The sequence below is a fragment of the Corvus hawaiiensis genome, chromosome 1 (genome assembly GCF_020740725.1).
Source record: "Corvus hawaiiensis isolate bCorHaw1 chromosome 1, bCorHaw1.pri.cur, whole genome shotgun sequence".
In the NCBI taxonomy this organism is placed as follows: Eukaryota; Metazoa; Chordata; class Aves; order Passeriformes; family Corvidae; genus Corvus; species Corvus hawaiiensis.
Genome location: NC_063213.1, coordinates 80,695,895 through 80,722,402, shown reverse-complemented (window position 1 = coordinate 80,722,402; position 26,508 = coordinate 80,695,895). Strand labels below are relative to the sequence as shown.

The 26,508-nt window shown below is 40.0% G+C and overlaps 1 protein-coding gene and 1 long non-coding RNA gene across 3 annotated transcripts in view; both read left to right on the top strand.

Moving 5' to 3' along the window:
* FBXL7 (F-box and leucine rich repeat protein 7) overlaps positions 1-26,508 on the top strand; it is a 289,554-nt gene that overhangs the window by 129,619 nt on the left and 133,427 nt on the right. For both annotated transcript variants that reach the window (XM_048311581.1, XM_048311571.1), the window contains one exon: positions 22,260-22,349. Coding sequence is in view for 1 of the 2 variants with exons in the window: in XM_048311571.1 (XP_048167528.1) it covers positions 22,260-22,349 (90 nt within the window). In the remaining variant the exon portion in view is untranslated. The remainder of the gene's footprint in view (positions 1-22,259; positions 22,350-26,508) is intronic.
* LOC125329485 lies at positions 3,471-20,970 on the top strand. Its single transcript, XR_007205161.1, has 3 exons — positions 3,471-3,550; positions 10,544-10,549; positions 20,959-20,970. It is a non-coding gene; the product is annotated as an uncharacterized LOC125329485 (long non-coding RNA).

Sequence of the window (26,508 nt, the reverse complement as noted above, 5' to 3'; positions counted from 1 at the left end):
CCCCCTTGTCCTGTCACTGCATGTCTTGGTAAGACCCCGTCTCCATCTTTCTTGTGGGGTCCCTTCAGGTATTGAAAGGCCACACCTAGGTCACCCCAAAGCCTTCTCTTTTCCAGTCTGAACAAACCCTATTCTCTTAGCCTTTTGATTTGATGGATGGACTGTTAGATAGATAAAGCTGCTTTTCTAGCCCTGTTCTAGTAGTGCAGCCTTGCTGAGTGACAATGTATTAACCTACTTGTGTGATCTACTCCTGTCATAATGACAAAATTAGTTGAAGCTCCATGAATTTGCAGTGACATATGAAGAACCATTTTAGGGTTTTGGAAATGGAGTTTTGTTGCATGTATAGCACATCTCTGACTGTTGGATTTATGGACCATAAGAAATAAAGCTGCACTTTTCCAAGCTCTTTATTTTTCCTGCATAAGCATTTTTATTGTTCATCTGTTTTCAATAGCTCTCAATAAGGGATGGGTTTTATAAACATTTTTACAGTAAAAGCTTTTAAGCATAAAGTTGTCTGCGTTCATCTTACCCTGAAATAGCTTTTTCTGAAATACTTTGCTTGTATCACACTGTACTGTAGTTCCAAGCCCTGACTTGGACTTGGTGGGTCCAACTGGGGCAACTCTCACTGAGAATGACTGTGAGTCGAAGCATCTGTTTGCATGTAGAAAGTATCCTTGTTCTTCTGGAAGTCTCTGTTTCAGAGCAATGAGACTACCTTTTAAACTGAGGGTGAACCTAGAGTGAAAGCTAATCTACCTGCTGGGTATAGTTGTAAGCCCTCTTAGTTTTAGTATGGTTTATACAGAGAAAAGGGCATTTTCAAATTTAGTCTGTAGTAGTTTCCTCAGATCAGGTAAGGTGCCATTGGAGAATCCATTTGTTGCTGGTATAGTTGTCTAAACTGTGATCCTCATCCATGCAGAAGGTTTGCATGGGAAGAAATTCTCTTGCTAATGGTCATTGCTTCTTCAGCAAGTTTCTAAAGTTGGTCTGGTCTGTGAATTTCAAATAACTTGTGCAGAATTCCTTTATGGACTTGAAGCCATTCCAGGGGTTTAAAAAAAGAGTAGAACTGCGGTGTCTGTTTCCTCCTTGGTAAGGATAGAAGAAAGGCAAACGGACACATTTACTGTCTGTGATTATTGGCAGAATCCTGCAAAAAGCAGATTTTGTAGCTTGACAACAGCTGTGACTCAAAGCTGCCTCACTTGCTTGTCTCTGTTTGTAATTATCTAATCCTGCTTAGGCTTTCTTTTCCTGAATACTGGTTTTTGTATGGTGAGCATTTCCTGCAGTAGAGGACTAACACAGACTGAGGACCTTTCCCATCACAAGGTAGGATGCTCCAAATCTAATCTGGTAGGAATGGTGTGATTTCTTCTGACTTGTTCTTTAGGTCATATTTCTCTTTAGGCCTAATGAGGACTGTTGCTCTCTTCTGGCCTATGCTCTTAAAAGAAGAACGCTAAGTACTCTAAATATTTTAGTTACCTTACAAAAAGCTGAATACTGTTGGCATCTGCTGCTCTTTCTCCAGGAGAATTCTTGTTACCAGCCCATTTGTTCATGTTTTATGTCTCCTGGCATTAACAGCTTCTGGTAGCTGGATGTCAGGTACCTGCAGGCATGCCAGCGTGGCCCTGCTTCCCATGTCAGGGAGTCTGCGTTAATGCTCTGGATTAAATGGAGCAACCTGGACCTGGAAACACTGACTGTTCCTCTTAAACTGGCAAACAGCGGTAAAAGGTGATTCAAATGGGGGGAAACCTACTTCAGAGAAGCTTGTTCAGGGTAAGCAGAGAGGAAACCTAGGCCTGAGAAATTTTTCATCTGTATGTGTTGAATTTTACTATTGATTTTGTAATTCTGGAAATACAGAAGCAATCCAACTACTTTTTGATTAAATGCCATGTCTTTATTAAAAGCTAAAGTACTTGCATGATTTACCAGTCAGTGATTGATTCATATAGAAAATAAAGTTTTAATAAAAGCAGTTATGAGATTTGCCAGGGTAAGTTCTAAAAACGTAATAGTAAGATGTGGTTCTCGCTTCATACATAAATCTAAAGTTGTTTAGAAACCATTAGAGGAGTGACTGAGGTCACTGGGTCTGTTCAGCCTGGAGGAGACTGAGGGGAGACCTCACTGCAGCCACAATTTCCTTGTGAGGGGAAGAGGAGGGTCAGACATTGATCTCTTCTCTGTGGTGACCAGTGACAGAACCTGAGGGAATGGCCTGAAGTGGTGTCAGGGGAGGTTTAGGTTGGATGTTAGAGAAAAGTTTTTCATCCAGAGGGTGGTTGGCCAGTGGAACAGGCTCCCCAGAGAAGTGGTCACAGCACCAAGCCTGACAGAGTTCAAGAAGCATTTGGACAGTACTCATGGGCATATGGTGTGACTTTTGGGGATGGTGCTGTGCAGGGCCAGGAGATGGACTAATAATCCTCATGGGTCCCTTTTGACCCAGGATATTCTGTGATTCTGTAAAACATGGAAAATGACAGCCTAAAGCAGATGTAGCAGTGTGGTTCCTGGTGTGGCTAGGTCAAGTTTTTTCAAGCAGGCATTCGGACTTCCTGCCATGAGAAAAACAAGGTAAATATTTTACTAGTTTTAAAAACAAAACATACAATTTTTTTGTTTTGTTTTCTGCTTAGTTATGGCTTCTGTTAAAGGGTCCATGCTTGGAGGCTTGCTTTTGTTATGAATTTTCTGTTTCTGTTGGTATGTTTGTGCAAATCACCTATAGCAGGCACAGGACCCAGAAGCTTAAGCAGTCTTTCTAGGCATTTACACCTCTGCTATTCAAGCTGCCAGCAGTCTGTGTTAAGTCCTGAGAGTAATTTGTTGCCATTCCTAGGGATTTGCTTCCTCAGTTGTGCAACTGACCAACACGTCAAATGTTGTCTAGTTACAGTGGTTGCCTCTTTTTTTAATATGGTTGTGCCTGAAGGTGACCAGGAAGGCCAGTGGCACCCTGGCCTGTATTGTCAATAGAGTGGTCAGCAGGATAGGGCAGCGATCGTCCCCCTGGCACTGGTGAGGGCACGCCTCGAATCCTGTGTTGAGTTTTGGGTCCTTCACAAGAAAGTCATTGAGGTGCTGGAGAGGGCCCAGAGAAGGGAAACGGAACTGGTGACAGGCCTGGAGCACAAGTCTTATGAGGAACAGCTGAGGGAGCTGGGGTTGATTAGTGTGAAGAAAAGGAGGTTCAGGGGGGACCTTACTGCTCTCTACAACTGCCTGAAAGGAGGGTGAAGTGAGGTGGGGGTTGGTCTCTTCTCCCAGGTAACTGAGTGACAGGAGGAAAGCAAATGACCTCAATTTATGCCAGGAGAGGTTTAGATTGGATATTAGGCAAAATTTCTTCATAGGAAGACTTGTCCAGCACTAGAATAGGCTACCCAGGGAAGTGGTTGAGTCTCCATCCCTGGAGCTATTTAAAAGACATAGGTGTTGCACTTGGGGATATGGTTTAGTACTAGGCTTGGCAGTGTTAGGTTCATGGTTGGAGTTGATGATCTTAGATGTCTTTTCCGTTCAAATGATTATATGATTCTGTGGTGATATGGACAACTACATGGACCCCAGTATTTACAAATACAATGAAGAGCTCCAGCTCATGAGTATGCTTTTCCAAAGGCAGTCAGAACAATTACAGGGAACACTTAGCATTAATTGTAACAGTTTTCACTTCTGTGAGGGTGTCCTTGGGTAGCTTTTAATGCAAATAGTGTTGCTGGGCTCCTGAGGATATGTAGACTATAAAGTGTTAGTAATACTAATTCTCACAATAATTTGCATATAGTAACCCAATTAAAAAGGCCTGGTTAAAAGATGCTATCCTTTAAAGAAAATATTAAACCTTTAAAATGAAAGAAATATAAGCATATATATTCTTAATGTTAAAAATAAAATTTGACATTGGAGTGCAGACAGTCATTGTGACTGGTTCTGAGTGAGTTTGTAAGCCAGCTGGGGAATGTGTGACATTAAGCATACTGTAACCCGTTATGAAGTCACATTGGAGTTAGAACTTTAAATGGTTCTTTAAGAATTCTGACTCAGCTGTAAGTACAAATCAAAAGATTGTAGCTGGCAGCCAAACAATGCGTATAATTCATCAGAGCATATGTAGTTAAATAATTTTTTGATGGAAGGAGATTGAGAGGAGGAACTTTCTGAGATGAGATCTGACACCTCTGCCTTGCTGGCCATAACTGGTTTTTGTATAAGCAAATGTGTTTCTCTGTTTAATTCAGGTGTTTTCTGTCTTGCCTGTTACAGTACTTCTCTCTACTCTACATGTAGCAGGTTAGTAGTGGTCTTTGGTGGAAACACATTCCAGAAGCCTCATCTAAAATGTGGTGTACAGAAACAAGTGTTTGCTGAAGGTCATCAGGGCACCCTTTGCCTCTTGCTTAGGTAGAATGGAAATCACTGGCCTGATGACCCAGGATTATAAGAATTGTGACAGGAGAAATTGCATTCATAATACATACCAGCTTCCAAGGTGCCTTCAGGTCAGCTGTGTTTTGAAATCACTACATTCATATGAATTTTGGCAGCCTGTAGGTGGTGGGATTTTTGTGGAGAATTTTAGCATCTACTTTTTAAAAATGTCTGTCTCTTCAGAGTTAAAATGACTACGCGTATATGAGCTTAAAATCTGGTGTGTCACATCAGATTAAATATGAAATTTAGTGTTTGCTACCATGTTTTAGAAAAATACAGCCTTGGCATGAGAACAACTCATGCTGCAGATATTGTGTACAGTAGAGAAACTTTTAAAAGCTTCCAAATTCCCATAAATTTTTGTTTGAGCATGCAGTGTGCTTGACAGTCCAACCTCACATCTTCCCTGTAAGGTGCTTTGGAAACTGCTCAGTTTAAAGGGTTCTCACGGCCAAGCATATAAAATTTTTCATGTATCTGAGGCACTACAGGGCTTTTATACTATGATCAGGTATCTTCAAAAGGTGGGTTAGCCTTAAAGCAAGTAGCTCATATTTCATAGCATTTCAATTATTTTAGCTGTAGGTATTATTGCTATTATTGGTTTGTGGGTTTTCTTTTAGTTGTTGGGATTTGTTTCGGTTTTTGGGTTTTTTTGGGGGGTGCTTAGCTTTCAACATTTACATGTGCAAGTATAAGTCATAGTTGATTAACTTAGAAGTTCAAGTTCATTTTTATGGGGTTGGACAATAAATCAGCTGTATGAATCTTCACTTGACCTTGTGTTCTTGGTCTTGGTGGCAACTGTTCTTATTTTTTTTTTTAAATAAATTTATAAAGGGAGAGGAGACCTTTGAAAATTAGGACCTTTGGTGTCCTAATTTTCTCTCCAAATACTATCAAAGAAAGTTTGATGTTTGACATTTCACAGATAGGAAGCTGCAAGGTTTTCTAATGCTTGTGGTAACGGTTGTCATTATGTTAGACGTGATGCTGCTGGGTTAGGTTTTCAAGCTTTCTCAAGCTGAATTTTGGTGTAAAACTGCATGAAAACCAAGCATACATCAGTTTTAGTTCCTTAACAAAAGGCAGCTCTGCCTTGTGTTGTTTAATGCTTCAGAAAGGAAGTACTTCTTCCAAAGGGCAGTGTCTTCTACTGGACAGTACCTGCAGGCTCCCTGCAGCTCTTTGCTGCCTCACCTCCTTTTCCCCTACTGCCTGTAGTCCTGGAAAACCTGTCTCCTGAAATGAGATGTCTTTGGGTGAACAAACCTTGGTTGATGTGAAGAGCACATAGTGAAGTGCTCCTGAAATGAGATGTCTTTGGGTGAACAAACCTTGGTTGATGTGAAGAGCACATAGTGAAGTGCTCCTGAAATGAGATGTCTTTGGGTGAACAAACTTTGGTTGATGTGAAGAGCACATAGTGAAGTGTTTTCAAGAGGGCATTACCACCATCATGCTTGCTATTTTGTTATCTTCCTGTTGGGCCTCACATTTGTAAGTGTCTGGGGAAATATGGTGGCATGGCTGCTCTGTGGACCTTTCCCAATCACCTTTTCCTAATACTGGTTGTGCAGCTTTTATAGCAGTACCTGAAGTCAGTCTACCATGGTTTTCACTGTTCTTAGAAAGTGTGAGTAGTTTTCGTACTCCTGGGTGTAGACCACCCCATTTAGCCTGATTTTAGGCATCTGGTGATGTGAAATGTTGTATTCCTGGTAGATTGGGACTGCTTACAAAGTAGGCACTGGGCCATAGGGGAAGTGCTGCTATGAAGCACATCATCAGGCCTCTGTGTCTCTTTGTCTGCTCTGCTGTGAGCTTTGCTTCAAAAAATGGCTGTTTAATTAAATGCCAGGACTCTTGCCAAATTCCAGCATGATGTAATTAAAACATTCTCCACAGGCAAGCGCTGACCCAGCATTCAGTGTGGATCAGAAACCTGATGCACCCTGGGGATCACGCTCTCCGGAGGGTATTCTTCCAGTTTGAACAGAGACCAAAAGGGCATGAACAGATGGGGAGCAAACAAGCTCATCTGCAGAACTGTAAGGTTTTCAGTGAGCTGCATCTTTTCCTCCTGCCTGTGCAGAAGGAGCAAGGAGCCATTTAGCACAGCTCAGTCATCTGTCAGTTAATGACACTTGTGTGGGTTTTCACAATGTTGTTATGAAAGTTTGTCTACTTCAGGGCACTGTATCAGTGCAGACTTGTTGGATGAAGAGTGACATGACCACCTACTTCATCCCCTGATTTTTACAGCTTTTTAAAAAGAATAAATCATTGTGGAAGATCGTGTGTGTCATGACCCTGCATACCTTTGCAGGGATCCTGTTATATGTCACTTGGCAGTTTGTTTTACCCACTGTGGTGGGTACTTGATCAACTTGCAGAGTTTTTATTCTCTGCTGTTCTTTTCAGTGAAAATTAGAAGATTAACTGCTTGCTCTTGCCAGGAATAGGAGAAGTAGCTTTCCCTGCAGTCTTCCAGAATGGAAACATTGGTTGTTTCTGCTGCTGGACTGCAGCAATAGAATGAAATTCCAGTCCTCCAGAGCTTATCTTCTTTGTTGAAAGAGTCAGATGGATATAGAAAGGCAGAACTGAGGAAACAACTAGTATTTAATACTAATTGTCTTGATGGATATTTGCCTACCTATCAGTAGACTGCTTAAATCATGGAGAGCTTCATCTGAGAGACTAAAAGAGGGCAGTGTATTTAAAGAGATTTCATTAGCTTGAAGAGCATGTTGGGAAAGTGCCTGTGGATGTTGCTAGGGAGTAGGTAGAATGGAGGGCTGTGAAGGAAGAGCTGTTTGGCCATTTTGTTTTCAGTTGGCAGGATGGGGTATGGTGAGTAGTGAATAAATCTGAATCCAACCCTTATGTCAGGTACAGCCTGTGGATAGTTTCTGTTGTCTTGATTTTTAAAGACAGCAGTGCACACAATGCAAGTTCTTGCTGTAAGGTGCTGTGTATCAGTGGTGCCTATTTTGGAAAGGGAGACTGTCAAAGTGCTTAAGAAAGCTTATTCTGCACTGTTGAAAGCTAGTGCAGTGGGATAATGACAACTGAGGCTGTGATTTATCCCTCTGAAGTAGTCTTATAGTGAAAGGTCACCCTGGGAACAGATCAAGCTTTATGCGATTGTTTCCTCAAAGAAAAAAGTTCCTTTTCAAACAGGTATTTACTAATGGTTGTTACATGCTTTTAAGGTAAGATAATATGAAAAGGGTGTGATAGTAGTCCTTCTTGAGAGGTGTGCTTTTCTTCAGTCAGATGGGATAACTGTGCCAAAAAGGTGTCTGCTGTCTGGCATTGTCAGTGGAGCTCAGAGATAGATCAACCTTTCTGTCTGACCTAGAACAGTGGATGCATGCTCAGTATCCATCTCTCCATTTGTGTGCAAAAACCACTTTGGCAAACATTCTTCTATAGTCATGAATATTTTAAAATGCTTTAGATACAAGATTCAATATGTATTTTGTTATTTGTGAGTGGACTTACTAAAGATATTTGTCGTTTATAGACGCCTGTGTCTACAGCTTCAGATTTTATTGTGATGCTTTCTGAAGTTGGGTTTCGGCTCAAATAAGAGTGTTTTTTACTTCAAAGAAAACTGTGTTGTATTTCAAAGGAAAAAGGCAGAACACTGCAGGTTAAGAGGTAACCATTGAGAAAGCTTGCCTTGAGGTGTTCACTGACACCTGAAATGCAGGTTATGAATTTCAAAATAGTTGTAATACTGGTGCAGTTGTTGCATTGTACGACTTTGATTTCTGAAGTGATCTTAAAAATGGACACACTCTTGCATTTCTTGACTGTATGCAACCCTGTGTGTGCATTTATATGCAGAAATCAGGTACCTCACTGAGTTTTCAAGACAGCATGGATGTTCAAATAGCATTTATTCTTTTGGCTAAATTGTGAATTAGTAGCTGTGCTGTGCTGGAATTGCAGCAGGAATCTGTGTAAAACTCTTATTTTCCTATGGCAACTTCCTTTTGGTAGCTATTGATTTTAATTTCAGAGGTGTAGTATAATCATTCAGTAGGATAAATATCTGTTCCACACTGTTGGAAGCATAGGAGGTTTTTTCAGAAAATATTTTTATAATCTCACCTCTGCTACCCAACATTTCAGATATATTTCTACTTGTTTTCTGACACAGACATAGGACAAGTTTTGCATGTGTTCTGCACTTCCATCCTTCTGCCTTTCCATCCTGTACAGACTGCCACTGCTTATGTTTTGAGCAAGTACCTTTTTAATGACCTCTTTTGACAGAGGTCATGACAAGCAGTGGAAAAACAGGTGATGGTTTTAAGCATTTCTGCCTTCTCTCAGGCCCTCTGTTAGGGGATGAACATACACTTATTGGCATAAGTGGAAAAATCAGCCTGTTTGGTATAAAATGCCTCTGATGTGTGCTCCCTGGACAGAGTAACTGGGCTTGCTTGTTCCAGGCCAGTGTAGGACTGTGATGGTCTTCCTGCTGCTGTAGGGTTTGTGCCTATGTTGAAAAAAATGTTAGCCTTAGATTTTTCCTTTAATGAGGGTAAGGAGTACCCAAGGAAAAAACACATGAGAATTAATTAATCACATGAGAAATCACTGCATCAGTATTAGTTTCAGTGTGTTGTTTAGTTTTGGAGAAGTAGTTTTCAGTAAATAAGTGATTGGGTTTCAGTATTAATTTGCAAAAATTCCCTGAAACATGGAAATACTTTTGCATTTCAATTCAATTACATTTTGCACTACGTACTAATGAACTGGTAGAAGAGTATCTCAGAACCTTCTGAAGGCCCTTTCTGTGTTAGAGCAATGGTTTGGCTCATAGACTTTACCCTACTTTAGCATAGTGGAGAATGAGATAAATCAACAAAACTTCTAGCTGGGTTGGACAAGCAGTTTTGCTCCTGTTGGCATGGTGCAGATAGTTTCTGAAGACCAAATTTTAAGAGGAGTAAGTCAGGTTCTTGGCATGGCATAGTGTATTTCTCAAACTGTACTTTTACAGTGGCATTTAGCTAAAACACATTAGAAAAAGAATCGCACGAGTCGTTAGCAGCTCTCTTAAGTGTAGTTAGCAAAGCATAAGCTGTCCTTTTAAAAGGATATTGTGGAAATGAGCACTGGAGCAAGCTTCCTGCACCTGTGGCTCTTTGACATCAACTGTGTTTTGATCCGATATGCAGCCATGGACATGCCAAGACCAGAGACGTGCAGGTGTTTCCCTCTGGCTCATGTAAACTCCATGCTTCCCTGGAAGTAAAATGCAGCTTGCTATTGCCTACAACTACAAAAGTAGATGCTTAGTAGTTAAGGAAGTGCTTGGGTATGAAAGGTGCCAAATGGCACTAGACAGAGATTTTCAAAGAGGAGGGAGTGAGAGGAGATGCACAACTGTTGTCAGTTCCCAGGACATAACTACTCTGCTCCGTGCTCTACTTCTGCATGTAAGAGTCCAGACTTGCTCTGTCTGCTAGCAAAAGTGGTCTAATGTGATTGTAAATTTTATTAAATTTACTTGCTAGGTTGGAGCAAATGTAGGAAGATGCAAATTAAATCCCAAATGGCTAAATTGTTGAACATCTCTACTCCACACTTGAAAGACCCTTTGAGAATGTTTCTTGTCAGACAGATTGTGGTCAAAGAGTTGGAACAGTGCTCACAGAACTGAGTTAGTGGTGGTGATTGCTTTCAGCAAAATGAAGCTAACCAGAGAAACTGAAAGAACTGGGAAAAGCTGAGTTGTATTATTCAGTGGCAAAGTTATTGACTTATGTTTGGCTACTCTTGCCTAACAGGTCTGCCAAAAAAGACTGCTGTCCTGGGCGTTGCTCAGTTCAGTTTGGTTCATCAGGCACATCTTTCAAAGGAACGAGGAGTAAGGTGCTTATCCTTAAGTAGAGCCAGTTGGGCCATCTTCATTACACTGCATAGGTAGCTTAGCTAGTTTCAGGATGATACAAAAGCCATTAAAATGTATAATTGAGTGGAAGTTTATGCAAGGAGAGAACCAGAAGTATCTTGCAGATAGTGTGCTTGGACCTTATCCTGTTGACCACAGAGCCTGGTCTGTGTTTACCATTAGCCTCAGATTATCTGACATCCCCATTTGGATTTCTAGTTTCCTTCTCATGTTACCAGCCTGATTCTTGATAGCAGTTTTTGTATAATAAGCTGTTTCTTCTGTAATAATTGCTGTTGCATTGCCATAGGCAATTGTACCACTTTATGTGCTTTCTCTCAGCTTTTAACAATTACCTCAGGTATTACAAATGTTAATAATGGTTGAATGCTTGGTTGGTTGTGGATTTTGTGGTGGGTTTTTTTTTATTTGCTTGGGGTTTTTTAATTTTTGGGAATTTCTTTTGTTTCTTTGGTTTGGGGTTTTCTGTTGGTTTTGGGGTTTTTGCTTGGTTTTTTGTTGTTGTTTGTTTGGGTGGTTTTTTTGTTTGCTTTTTGGTTGGGAAAAATTCTCAAAAATGATCCATGTTTCTTTGGTGTGGCTTCTGTTAGTTTACCAGTACTGATTAATTAAAAACTATGTGCAATAGTGTGATCAAGAAGCAGAATGATTCCCTGAGTATTTAAGTGTGCTCACATGACATTGTAGTAAGTGTGGTGAAGATTTGGTGTCAAATGACAGAATATTAATGCAAGCAGCATGTCCTCTGTCCTCTCTTCTGTACAGGTAGTGAGTTGGCTCAGAGAAAGAAACTTAGCATGAATTAATGAACATTGCAAGAATCAGTGTGATGCTGGGCAGGATGCTTGGGAGCTGGAGACTGGCCCTGCTGCACCATTGCTGGTTCCCAGAAACCATCCAGAGAAGAACATCATGAGCAAGAGATTGTTTGAACTGTCACATGTAGTGGTCACATACCCACTCTGTTTCTGTTGGTTCTGCTCTATTTTCTTCTGCTGGAGATGTACCCTAGTTTCAGTATTCCTTTTTCCTCTAATGAGAAGCTAATACTGAATACTACAAGAATGAGTTATACTGAAGACCAAAACTACTTCTTGTTGGTTCTGCAGGAAAGAAAGGGGGATGAAGCATGTCTTTTCACAAAGGCATTAGATAAAACACTTCTGAAAGCAATGCCTTTAAATATTTTTTTTTTCTCCAGAATTACTCAGTTCAATCTGAGCTTTATGGATATACTTCAGCAGGAATTTTATAATCCTCAAACTATAACCAAACAATCTTTGACAGTTGCACACATACTACTGTGAGAATGAAAAACATTTCAAAATTAAATACGGAATTGTCAACAGGGTAGATACTAGTTACCTTTGTTTTTTTCCTTAATGTGTCCTTATCCCACTGAATATCTGTGTGTTATAAATAACATGGCCCTGGTGAAGGTTGTAGGGCAAGCTAAAAAGTGTCCTTTGTCTTTTTGTGGCTGGTCTGTTGGGATACCTTGGAGTATGCTACGATTAAAATAGATGAAAAAATTGTAATGTCTTGAGGGAGATACATTTAAATTTAACTCTTCTGAAAGTTTCCATGCCACGTTTTCATGTTCTCTGAAAGGAAGGTTTTTTGTGAAAGACAGCTGAAATATAGATAATGGTGCAGAAGAAATGAAAATGCTGAATTGGCACTGTATTTCTATGGAGGATTACTATCCTGCTCATATTCTGGGGATAGATCAGCCTCTGTGTTGTTTTGGATAAATTTTATTCTCAGTGTTCAGGTGGTGACTGCAGCAGCAAATTACAGTAGTATGCACAGTCTCTGTGCAGAGTTGAGACTAGAAGATTAAGTAATTGAAACACAGAGTTTTCAACAGGAATAATGGAATTTTCTACTATATTAAAATGATCTGTTAAAACTGTGTTTAAAAAAAAATCAGACAGGTACTGGGTCTTTGTTTTTGTTTTGTGGTTTGGGTTTGGGTTTTTTTTTTTTTTTCATATTTTCCTTGCAATCATTGCCAGACATCTGTGGTTAGTGCAACATTAGAACTTTGCATTTCATAGAATTCAGAGAGAAAGGAAGAAGAAATCTAAAGTTGATTGCCAAATGTATTGTGTGAAACCTTAGTTTGATTTCTTTTGTCGGTATGGCTTTTTTTATAGTCTTAATTGTTTTAACTCAGTTATGTGTGCTGATGAGTTTCATTTCTGAACCTGCTACAATGTGGCTTGTAATTTTGCCAAACTTGATTGTTAGTTGAAAAAGTAGGGGTATTTCTCAAGCATGTAGGTTCTCTCGTTTTAGCTGCCTTTAAGATATCGCTCTCTCTCACTATATGCCTTTTTCACAATTCTGTTTTATTTAGTTTTTGTAATCCCACTATTTTGCAAAGTCTCCTACTTGCATCATTGAGTCAGCCACTTCCCTTTCCCCCTCTCCCCCTCCCTGTATCCATCAGTAAAGAAAAGCTGGAAGTGACTGTGCTTATCTAAAAGAGTAGAGTGATCCTTGTCTGCTCTTCCTTAGCTGTCAGGTTCTTTTGTTCTTCTTTAAGTAAAGAAGGCATCTCAGGCTGTCAGATCTGTACTGTCATGTGAAAGATTTTTGTATCGCTTTTCACAGCGTACACTGATACCAGAGTACTTTGTATGATGTTTCAATAAAGGTTTCTCACTTCCTCAACTCTAACATTAACTCTGACTTAACCAGCTGTCAATATTCAAGCTCAAAATTTGGGAGATACTGTGGGGTTGGTTTTTGTGGTGTTACTATGTACTACACCAAAAAAGCACTGCCACAGCAGCCATCTCCAGCTGTGGGTTCCTTCTGCTTCCACTGTACCTGGCTGAGCAGTAAAATTGATAGTGTAAGTTTAGTATTAACCTTTTTTGTTTAGATCTTGGAACTAGTTGTTTGTGAAAATCTAAATACATATTTTAAGTGTTAATGATATTATTGTGGAAGACAAACATGTATGTGGTGGGTTTGATTTTGTACTACTGAACTATATAATGAACTTCAGACCTATACCAAATGTCTGATGCATTCCAGTGCAATAGCAGGTTGCAGCCACTTCAGAATCTACACTGGAGTTTATCCTCTCAGGCTACCTCCACTCTTTGGCACGTCTCATGCGAGAAGGTGCAAATGAAGTCTCTACTAATTTATATTTGGTATTGAACTGCATAGTCATTGGCTTTTCTGAATGGAAAGGATTAACATTTTGTTTAAATTACAACAGAGCTGGGAAAAAACAGATTTGAATTAACCATTAGTGGGGAACTTGTCAGTGAAGTGACTTTCTCAGAGAAAGTATAAAACTAGAAAAAGGGTTCTGTTTTGACTTAATTGTGTTTATTAATTTCTTATGTTGGTTTCATAATTATTTTCAGATGTTGGATTAAAATGGTAAAGGTTAGGTAATAAACTTGAGAACACTGAATCTCAAGTAAATGCCCATCTTAAAACATGGTGGTGATTGGATGAAAATTTGTAACGGAAAGTCCTATATTGAATGAATGAACAGTTTCTAGGAAAATTCTGTGATTGGTAGGAAGGCCAAAGTTTTATTTCCCTGTTGCTTTGGCAAAGTAGAAGGTTACAGAGTAGGAACCATTTTTGGAATACAGGCTAAGCCACTTCAGTGAAAGATAGTATTTTAATACTTAGTCGTGAGACGTGCTAGTCCTGCTGAGTAATAAAAAAAGATGTTAAAGCTTTCTCATCTTGTTTTCTCGCTTTGAGTTCAAATAAGAAAAGTACTTGCATTCTTTCTTCTCAGGCAGCCTAGACTAAACAGTTCATGGGCTTTTATCAGTGTGTGTTTGAAAAGTAGAGCTTAACACTTGGAGTGGGTGCAAAGTTTGGCTGCAAATAAGCATTACCTTCCGGCATTCAGGCTGCTTAGCAGGTGTCAAGAGAGTAGCTTGATGCATTATTGCTTCTTTATAAACCTAGCAGTGGAGCGTGCTGTTTGTCACTGTATTGTGAAATCCTGTGATAAGGCAGACACGTACTGTCTTCAAAAATTAGGGTGACCTTAGTAGTGCCATATAAAGGTTCTTGGTTGACAAGCCTCATGGGTGAGTGCTGAAGTTCTCTAGAAAAGGGATAATATCTAGAAAAGATATTATCTGTTACATAGAGGAGGCAATATGTGCCCTGCCTCTTTTTAGCCATTAGACTAGATGAGTCCACTTGAAGACTTCATTAAATAAAGTATTTAGCTATTCTGAACTCATAGTGAGTTATTTAGCACCAAGATGAGAGTTAAAGATGTCCTGACTACAAACCCAGTAGGCTTCTAGCACAGCAACTAGAATCTCTGCCTATGTGAACAATTTTACTTAAGCTTCATGATTTTAATCCAGACTTTCTGAAGTCTTGCCTTGCTAGTAATAAACATAATTCTTCTAAATGGTTCTGAAGAAATCCCCCACCTGCACTTTACTGTATGTTTTTCAGGCCTTTCGCAGTATAGTGCTCGAGCCATTGTGTCTTGCTAGCTGCAGAACTTGCGCAGCCATATTTACATCAGAATTAAATAATGCTTAGTGCCTTCGTTGTTACAGCTTCACCTTTCAAGTGGCTTCTTGTATCTGGTTGTAAGACTGACTCAAAAAGGTGACACGAAGGGGCTGTGCCTCCGAGCTTCCCTGCTCTGAGGTGCCTGCCCACCCATGGCTGAGGGGCTCAGCCATGCCCTGTGGTGGGGCCGATGGAGCTGGCTGGTGCCTGCACCTGAAACAATTTCCTAAAAGAAATAAAAAACATAAGGTGACTAACTCCCTACCAGAGATATGTTAGTGTAGCCTGTTGGCGTTTGCAGGCGGTTTTGTCGTGTGCTGTGGTACTTGAGAAGGTGAGGCAGGCACTGACTGGAAGAGCAAAACTGGCCAAATTGGCCTGTGGGACCTGAGTTGAAGTTCAGCTTAAAACTTACAGAAATGCTGTAGAACTAAGTGCACTATTTCATAGCTAAGTTATGCCAAATTTCACAGCCAAATTTCACAATCCTGGAAGCTGGAGCTGTGGTTTAAAAATAAAAAAAGTAATGTAAAAATGCTTGTGGAGATTTCACTTGTGAAAGTTTTAAGAAATATTGTCCCAAAGTGCCAGTGCTGGCACATATCTGCAAACTCTTCCAACTTCAGCGTGCTTCCTGTGAAACATTCAGTTTAGTTCCTTTCCTTGGGATTGGAGTTTGTGCAGATTACTGTTTGTTTTATCATATCCTGACAAATGTTGGGTGGAATGAAATTTGGAGCCTGCTTGTTATATTGGCGCATGTTTTAATTTGGAAAAAAAGAGAGCAAGCTTAAGAGCCATACTGCTAAGATTTTAGGGCAGAAGGTCAACATGAATTTGTAAATGAACATATTTTATCCTGAAAGCAGTTCAGTGAGTAACAATGCTTGTAGGTAGGTAACTTCAGTGTTGAAACAGTGGCAGTTTGCTCAGCAGTTAAGAATTAATAGATGGAAACCAGTTTTATGACAGAATTTCCATTGGTACAAATGTAAAGTTCAAGGAGAATGATTGTCCACAGTGTGTAGTCCAACATTACTTTGGATAAATGAATTGATATATTGCATCTTTAAAGGATGCTGTATATCTGCAAAGCCAAAGTACTGCACGAGGCTGCTGATTTCTATGGGAGTACTTGGAAGCATACTAGGAGTCTGCAGACTTTGGAGATGCAGATTGTAAAGAGATACACTTGAGGTTTTGGTGATTTGGACCAGCATAATGTGTGTCATGGAAACAAGAGAAGGAAAAGAGATTTTTCTTTCCTCTTGAATGATCCCCGATGCTTTGAGGTTTGGATTGGTTTTTTTTCTGGATCTCTTCTTGATGTGGTTGGCATGTATTTGATTTTAAAAGAACTTCTCTGAAGATATAAAAGAGAAAGTAGTGATCATCTGGTAGGAAAACCATGCACATATGCACTTTCGTGTTGAGAAATTTAATTTGTATAATGTCATGTGGATAAGAATTGATGGCTTAAGTAAACAAAATTTTCAGATTTTTTTACATCAAAGTCATTGTAATATAACACTTTTGGACAGTTAAAAAGATTAATGGATATTCTGAGCTTAATTGCTTTCTGCTCTCTTTTCCTAAATGATTACTTTGTTTTTCTGTTTTTGCATTTTGTCTTATGTTTCACTTCAGCATGGCAAGACGTGGATTTGGCCCTACTATCCATTTAATTCCTGAGTGTAGCGGGTTGGGTTTGTAACCGGGCAGAAACACCATTTTAGTGTAGTGGTTTGGTCCAAAATACTCATTACTGCTTATCTTCTGTGAGATAAGAATTGGGAGAAACGCAAAGCAGACACCAAACTTGAAAGAAATATAAAGAAGTTTATTAACAGACCTAAAAGAGGGAAAAAAAAATTATACCACCTTCAGAACTCTCTTCCTCCCCCCCCCACCTTCCTCCCTTCTCCCACTGACAATGTAAAAAGACAACCCTTAAGATGTTCAGTCTGTTTACCACTTCCATAATAACCTTGTTCAGTCCATTTAGAAAGAGAAGTCTCTTCTCGCTCATGCTATGAAAACATTATCACAACGAGACAGCTGCCCACTTCCAAATATTGTTCAGTCCATTCAGGAAGAGGAGTCTCTCTGCTCGCATGTGAGTCCCTTCCCCGACTTGCAGCTTTTCCCGCAACTGCTTTCGAGGGTCCACTCTTGAAGGTTTTTGGGGTATAATTTTAAGGTTGAGCCATTCAGAAACAAAAAACAGAGACCCTTCTCCTTCCCTGGGAGCAAAGGATCTTCCTCATCTTCATCGTTAGGACTATCTCTGGGAGCATCTCTAGGGACTGAGGTTTCTCCTTTCCCGTTTGGAGCAGAAGTCCTCATTGCTTCCATCTCTCCCTGTCCAAACTTCTCATGAAATTACAGCTGCTTCAGCATCTGCCTATCTCAGTGCAGGTGCTTTTGCTTACGAGTTGAACACTCCACCCCCCATATCTTCATGAAATTACAATGGATACTCTGATATATCATAGCTTCACAACAGAATTTCAGCTTTAAGCATCTTCTCTCTCTTCCCTCAGGTTTTCAGCTCTTCACAGCAATAAAAGGGTTAATCTCACCTTGGCCTTGCAGCTGGAATTTTTCTTACTGCAGTGGAGAGGGGGGAGAGCCGAGCCGCTCCGGCTGCCCACGGCAAGGCAGTGGGGGGGGTTCCACGGCTGGAACAGGTCCATCGACTCCAGGATGGCCGTGGCCCGGCCCTGCCTGGCCCAAGCAGGGCCTGGGCTGGGCCCGCTGGTCCCCGCACGGGGCTCGCAGCCACCTGTCCCAGTGCTGGAAACGAGAGAGAGCTGTGAGGGGGGGAGTTTGTCTATTCTTAAGTGTGGATCACAGAGGCGGTCACAACTTTAAGTGGCTTAGAGAATTGTCCATATTCAAACTGGCCAGCTGATAGGTTCTATCAGGCCCCAGAGGAAGCTGTAAGCACCCCTTAGCAAGGACATCCCTTCCAGGACTATGGTTGCTAACCTATGACACTGAGGTACCTGTCACTGCCTGCTGAAGAAAGGTGTCATCACATAAGAACTTGATGTCAAGAGAAATACTGCTGTTACTTTCCAGGGTGACACATAAGAAACAATGGTCAGGTCAGCCTATCTTTATGAGATCTTAGAAGGATGTGTAAAATAGGGCATGCAAATGCCCATACACCAGAATCCAAGACAAATGTGCTGCAAAAAAACCTAGTAAAATTGTTCCAGAGCAAAAGAAGGGGACTCACTGTGGTTCAGACTAGGACAGGCTTTGCACATGTGGTTCCAAAAATAGTTTTTCAGTGTCATACAGTTATGGACTGTGCTTTCCCAGGTAAGTTTAAATTGCATTGATTCTGTCCTGACTGACTTGTGATGTCTTTGACACTTCTCAGCAGTGAGTGTGACTGGCAGAATCCAAAGTCTGCAAAACTATGATAGGAAACACTTTTATAAAACAAACATAACATTATAGTCAATATAGCCATCTGTGATGATAAAAAGAAAGTTAAACACATTATTTTAGTAGTCATTATTCAAAAGAGACAAGGCAGATTTAATGAGGCTGTAGGGCTACTGAGTAGAAAGACATCTATGGCTGAAGAGTATACGTGGGCTACAAAGACCTGAAGACAGACAATGTTCAGAAGAAGTATCTGTTATATTATATGCTTGCCTGATTCTAGCTTTCTTTCCAGCAGGATCAAAATGTAATCTGGAGGAAATAGCATACTAGGTTAGATGGCTGGAATCTTGTTCCTTCCACTATTGTAAGATTTTGGCACTAGTAGATGGAAAAAAAAAAAAAATCTATACTTTTGCTTCTTCAGAAGCAGGTCAAAGAAATTATCTGAATTGCAACTGTGTAGCTGTGTGATTCTTTGCAGGTGTTGTGAGGTTCGTGGTACCTTCACTCCCAGTGTGAGTTATGTTGTATTCTAGGAAAATAGATTTCTTCTACCATATCTACCTACTACCATAGTAGTGCAGTTTCCTTTCTTTTCGATTGCATCTTCTGGTTGAGAAATAAAGAACTGTTGACTGTATGAAGGAAACTCTAGATGATTGCAAGTCGTGTTAGGGAAGCTTTTGGCAGGCCTTTAATTTAAGCAGAGGATCAAATACAGTCATAACTGCTCTAGTCTTTGCAATATTGGCCTCTGTATGATCCTTCTAGTTGTCATTGCATTAGAACTGTTGTCAGGATATATTTATGTGCAATGGCTTTCTCAGTGCGCTTTCTGAATTGGAGAGGAACTGGCCTCTGGAAACAGTGTTATACTGTGCTTTAAGTTTCCCTATGGCATTAGGGGAATCGGCAGTCTTTGAATTTCTGTGATTCTAATATTCCATGTAATCATTTAGGTTGGAAAAGACCCTTACAATTGAGTCCAACTGTGAACCCAGCACTGCCAAGTCCATCAGTAAACCGTGTCCCTAAACGCCACATCTACATGTCTTTTAAATACCACCAGGGATGGTGACTCCACCACTTCTCTGAGCAGCCTGTTCCAATGCCTGAACACCCTTTCAGTGCAGAAATTTTTCCTAGTATTGGATCTCAACCTCCCCTGGCACAACTTGATGCTGTTTCCTCTTGTCTGTCACTTCTTACATGGGAGAAGAGGCCAACTACAATCTCTGTGCTGAACAGCTGCTGCTCTCCTATCCTTTCCTCTTTGGAGAATATTTAAAAACTGTTATGTTTTAGCTCTGGCACGTGTACATGAATCTGCAGTAGCCAAATCTAGCCTACTAGAAGCTTTGTTTTGCACAGAAAAAACCTCAAAACAAAAGATATGTATTGTCAGCTAGTCTCTTTGAAACACATTGAAAATTACTAGAAAGTATGTCTTGCTTCCTCCTCATCTGAATGGAGTGTTTCAGAGTAGGCAGTAAGGAAAAAGGCTAATTTTGGGGCTATATACAGTAAGAGAAGACTCTATCTAAAACAATAATTACAGGTAGAACTGTATCCAACAAAAGCAGTAACTGTGGATATTTTTTTCCTTAATTTTTAGTTTTAAATTCTTGCAAGGTGTTAAAATGTTTCAAAGTTCAAGTAGATTTAAATGATAAATTTCTACACTTACATTAGGCATTTCACAATTTCTATAGAAGTGTGCAATTGTAAATATGTTGCTGCTGGGTGTACTGACAATTAGTAGCTTACAGTGGGTGAAATATTTTGGTTATGCTCTTTGAGGTGGGCTTGTATTTGGGGTAAATAGAACTACTATTGGTAATGGGGAGGTATGGAGCCTGGGAAGCATTCGCTTTGTGAAAACAACCCATGCCAGGTATGACCACCTAGCAACTCTGCTGCTATTTGGTATCACTGACTTCCTCTCGCTCTTCCCTCCCCCCCCCCAAAAAAGATAAGTTATTTTTTAGAGGAAATCCTGTTTATTTGCTTTGAGGAAATAATTTTCCAGTTACTCTGTTTAGTTTTGTTTTCTTTCTATTAATCTCTTAAGGAGTGCTGATACCCCTTGGAATTTTGTTTTCTGCCTCTGCTGTTGGAGTTTTTGGTACATAAGGACTTGCTGGTAGTGGCAATACTATCTAAATACCTTTCCTGTCAGTAATGATTTCATTATCAGGTGCTGCAGGTGTTTCATGTTCTTTGGCCTCTTCCTAGGAAAGAATATTTAATATTTATCCTTGCTTTTCTCTTCTGCCTTTCTTCTACCACAAACCTCGTTGCCTTAGCCGGAGAGTTATTTTGGGGCAGTAATTTCTATAAAGACCCCACAGTCCATTACTCCAACTCATGTCACAGCTTGAGAGCAATTGAAGTGATATTCTGGAAGTGCTGCTTCTTGGTTTTGCTTAACTTCTTAAAGGAATGTAAAAAGCAGTTAGTGAATCATTGGAAATACACTTTTTTCTCTCTCTCTCTTCACCCTGCCCAACTACTAGCTTTAGCCATTTATGTTTTTATTTCCTTCTGGCCATTTTAATATCCTTTCATTCCACTTCATAATCATCTCTCAAATCTAAGCATGTTAACTTAAGCAACTTTCTGAGGAGAATGATTCTCTAGGGCTGGCTGACAGATTAAGTGGCAGTACCTCTGTTGTGAAGCAACCTACATTTGCACATTCTCCAGTCGTTTCCCATTAAAACTTAAATCCTTGTTCTGTTGTGGCACCTTTAAAAAGCAGACCTCTCCCTTACATCTAAATGTTATGAAAACCAGGCATACTGTAACCCAGAACCCCAAGGAATGCTTGATTGAAATAACAGATCAGAAAAGTCTCTTGCTAACATTCCTGTGATTATAGGTTTACTCAAGTGACAGAAACTTGGTGTCAGCTAGATTTCTGCATACAGCCTAATTTTGGTCAAAAAAGTAACACAGGTCTTAAAGGCTTCAATGATGCAGTGTTTGTGGGGACAGGTAACTTCTAAAAATGCAACAGTACTCACTGCATTTCCTCTCTCTAGAGTTATCTCACTTATTGCTCATTGGGTGGTTGGTCTGGTTCCTGCTGCAGAATACAATGTATCCCCCGTTCGTAATTACTGAGATTGAGTAGAATGAGGGAAGGGAAACAGAAGTGACTCCTTAGATCCTCACAGGTAAACAAAAAGACAGCTTTGGTTTAGACAACTCTGTTCTTCTGTAATATCTATCTGGGTTAATTTTTAATGTGTATTTGGATTTCTTTTGTTTGTAACTTGTATCTAGAGTTTGACATTCTGCATGTAGGTCTGAAGACGCTGATGTAGGAAATTCAGGAAAAACTTTTAAGAGAGAAAATAAGAGAAGGAACATCCATAGGTTATGATTTACAGTTAAAAACCCTCCACCATTAGTGAGAAGTTAGTTTTGAAATGGTGTATTACATCATGCAGTGAGCATGGTGAAGGAGAAAACAGATACCTTGCTTTCATTTTCACATGACCAAGTGGCTTGAATATATGATGTGAACACATAAAACAGAAATCTAAACTCATTTAATGTATTTTGAATGTAACCATTTTTCCTGATCTGTGTTAGAGGTATTTGAATGAGTAAACTGAACATTTTAGTTCCTCTGATGTTGTTAATCACAAACATTTCATTTACAATGGAGCTTAGCAAATGTGTAGTGGCACAGGAGACTATTTTCAGCCTTAATACATGTGAAGATGCACATGCTAGAAGTTACAGTGCAGTTAACTCCTACCCTGGTGTGTACAAAATGCACATCAGCTGCTTTAAACTTAGTTTAAAGCTTCCTGGAATTGTTACAGGCTCAGATATTGAAGGTCTTTCTATTTCAGAGTTGATACTCATGTTTGTTCTCCCTCTCTCCCTCCCTCTCCACCTCTTTCTCTTTTTGCAGGCAAGGGCAGCTCAAGCATCTCATCCGACGTGAGTTCCAGTACGGATCACACACCCACCAAAGCCCAGAAGAATGCAGCTACCAGTGAAGGTAGGCAGCTGGTACTCATTACCCAGGTCAGGCCCCCCAGCAGAATCCTAGCAGTTTTCAGAAGAGGAACCACTCCTCCTCATTCCTTCTGTGTACAGTAGCGTTGGTCTGCTAGAAATTCAAAACCAGGTCTTCCTTTAAACAGTTTTCACTTTCAACCTGTGGTAGTTTCTGATTTAAGTTTGTGACAAAGGATTTAAGATACTTCTGCAGAACCCAAATGTAGAGGGTTAGGAGTAATTTTGTGTGCCACTTCTTCAGCAAAGACTTTTATACTTAAGGTTTTATATGATCTGATTTTGCAGTTATATTTAAGGATATGCTTGATGGAAGCTTTTTGAAATACGTTTTAGGTCAAATATCAGCCTCTTTCTTTTCATACTGTGAACACCATGAAAATATGAGTTGTTTGAGAGGAGTTTTTCAAAAGTATAGCTGTGGGCATGAAGAGATGACATAGATTTAATTAGGTCAATACACCTCACCTACAATTACTGGAGTATGTCATCACCCAGGGCTAGATTTTTAATGTCCAGGAGAAGGAGATGTCTTATCTGTCAGTATTAGCACAGTGTTGTACTAACTGGCCTATGAACAGAGAAATGCTGATTCTTCCTTTCTGACTTCTTACATGTGAGTAGGTGTGCTCTGTTAAATGGAAGTCTATTTGCCCCAGCTTTTACAATTGTGTCTTTGAAGGCTGAGAGGAAATAACGATATATAATGATGTAAGCTAAAAGGATTTTTAAAAATTGTACATTTATATGCCTTAACTAGTATTTCTGTTTAATTCTGTCATAATGATTTGGTTATATTTGGTAGTAATCAAATAATAATTCTGATTTCTTACACTTCTGTTACTACAAATTAAGTTACAAGCTCTGATTACTCTGAGTCTAGCTTTATTTCTTATGGTTAAAAGAAGTCAGACTTTTGAAAAGTTCTAGTTTGGCAAGTCTGACTATGACTGTAGAATCTGTTCAGTAAAAGCAGTTCACGTAAGTAATAAATGACCACATAAATCACATAGGCTCTGTTGTTGGGCACGCATAATCCCCCACAAAAAATGAATATCTGGCACCTACGAATCATTAGAGATACCAGTTTAGAATCTGTGCCAAGAAATTTAACAATAAACAGATAAATGGTTAATAATGTTAAGTTGAATAGTAGACTTCATATTTCTCTAAACCGTAGATTCAAAAGTTTTGAGGTGCCTGAAAGAGGTGAATTACCACGACACAAAGTAGATTTAGGAAGTCCATTCTCTGTATGACAGCCAGCAGTGAAAAAGAAAAGAAACCACAAAAGAATAGTGGAAACTCTGAAGTCAGTACTCAATAATTGCTCTAAACTTCTGTTCTACTTCAGTCTGTAAAGCATTTTTTCCCCCTTGGATTCAAATAAGATAACGCAAAATAATCCTTTACTAATCTCTAAGATTTATGTTCTTAATTTAGCCCATTATAGAGCCAGTGAATACTAATGTTGACCCTGAAATCTTCACCACTGGTTTGCAGCTGATTAATTCATTAGAGAGGGAGGCTTAAATGCAGGCCAGCAGATACTGTAGTAAAAATATGTTTTTATGAGTTCACATGCAGAATCAGAGTTCAGAGCAGTGTAATTGTGTATTCTATACTTGGAGGAAATTTCAGATGTTAGCCTAATTTTTCTGTGCCCTGGAATAGTGTGATTTGACAAACACTTATTTTGACAACAGATTCAGAAGAATGTAATAACCAGGGAGCATAAGAGTTATGCAAAGGATAGTGTTGATACCTTCCACAGGATAGTGAGACCAGAGACATGGAAGCAGTTGGGGCAAAACAGGTGCTGTTGAAACTGGTGCTGTTACTGGAAGGCCCATTTATCAACTTATGTGTCTGGATTTTTTACTAATGCTGCCTCTTTTCTCCATGAACAGTAGACTTATGTTGAAGGAGGATTCAGCTGATAATAAAGACTCTTGTCTTCCACAAGATGAGTTGAGTTCTGCGCTTATGGAAGGCTGAATGTTTTTGTACTGTTCAGTTATAGAGAGTAATGTCTAGGGGCCAGCTAATAACAGGAGTCTGATTGTGTTAGATGCTGTAAAAGCAGTGGCACTTACGTATTTTGGGGTGTGTGCATAACATTTTTTAACTGTTAGTTGAATTTACCTACTCCATTCTAGTATTTGCCTACCATGGTACAGTGGGTAGTACATTTATATTTCTTTTCACTGGAGACTTTACTGCAGGGAGAGAATGCTCTAATTCTGCCTGTATTGTAAATTCACAGCACTGTGTGCTGTCCTATGAATGAGTCATGTGTTATGTGGCGAGCTGTAGGTATCTAGGTTTGGCAAGGGAGGGACTAGGAAACATTGCAGGTGAACTCTTCTTCGCCTTCATTGCCATGGGAAATGATCCTGATTGAGCACATGGCAGATGGCTTCTTTGCATCCTCTGAATTTTTACTGCCAGCTGAATTCCTGAGTGCCCAGCTCTGTGAAGAGCAGAATGTTTGGGGCTGAAGGCCTTTCACAGCCTCTGCTTTCCAGCTTTTCAAACAGACCTAATTCTTTCCAGTTCTGTGCAGCTTGTCTTCTGTTTCTGTAAGACAGGTGACACAACACTTGTTGAAGCTGAATCAAGGGAATACCTTGAAACAACTAGAAAGGAAATTTGTGGGACTGATCCATCCTAGCTCTGGTACTGTACAGCAGAGAAGCAATCATGTAAAGTACTACTTAGGCAGGTAAAGATTCCCAAGAGCTGCAAAATCCAAGCAGGATTCTTGCTTGGAAGGGCGAACCACCTCAGGAAGTATCTGACAGCAGGTGTTGCCATCAGTTTAAGCAATCAAACCATACTCTTCATCCTGATGACTGCAATCATGTTACCTGTCGAGTTTCAGAGCTATGATGTTTCTCTACAGAATGGGTACTAAAACGGGAAACAAGATGCTTGAAACGGCTTGTGTTGTTCCACTCCTAGATATGCTGTTAAGGGAACATAATTTACCTCTTTTGATGGGCACAGGTGGTGCAGCTATGGCCAAAATAATGGTACCCTCCCTCACATTGTGGGTTTAGAGCATCTGTAGAGTTGTGGAATATTTTATATTTCAAAGAGACAAAATGTTGGTCCTGCTATTGAGTGTGTCTGGGTGATCTTCCCCCAGAGAAGGACAGTGTGTGTTGGTATCCTTAGCCAAACAAGCTTCACTCAGTGATGCATTGGAGGGGTAACCACTACTCTGTTTTTGTTGCATAGAGGAAAGCAGACAGTACCTGGCAGACCATGCAGCTTCTTAAATTCAAGCTTTGAGATACCAGTGATGCACTTGAGAGGGATGCAAAGGTGAGGCTGTACTGGTGTTGAAGCTGGAGTCCAGTGGCTCTCACTTTGTGTATTTCAGTGAAGGGAAGGTGGCAAAACCCAGATGTCTGGTCCTCAGTGTAAATCACAGGCTGGAGAGACCTGCTTGTTTGGCTACAGCTTGGCTCACAAGGAAGGTGGTAGCCTGTGGGTGTGCATGCATGCTGATGCCTCCACACTGCCTCTCTCCTGAGGATACAGCTTTCTTTAGCTTTGAATATCACTGCCTTTTACTTCCTTCCCAGTCTTGGACGTTGTCTGCAATTCTTTACCCTATCAATCAATTATAGTTAGAAACTTGAGAACGCATGAGTTTTTACTACCCCCCATTGCTCTTCTGGCAAGTGAAAGACTAAATGGATTTTTGTGGGCCATTTAAATGCAATTTGCTAGAGACAGTCTCAGCTGGAATATTGTTGTCTGAAACTTGATTTAGAAGATTAGACTGAATGACTGTTTTTGTATGGGTTTGCCTTGATCAGGGAGTTTTCTTCTAACACTTACCTGCAAAGCATGGAATGTTATGTCCAAGCTGAACGCTTTGTATTAGCTTGACCGACTGTTTTTCAAATAAAAGAAATCAATACTGTTTGCAGTTCACTATAGAGCCATTAAGATGTAATCCAGAGGCAGCTTTAAGTTGAGAGCTCATGTATGAGCTCAATGAATAAGTTCTAATTTATTTCTCAGCTTCTGTAAAATCAAATTGAAGGATTAGGTCTGAAGCAAAACACTATTTTAGCAAGGGGACTCAGTGCTGACGTACCTCTGAATATATCCCATTAAATCTTAGT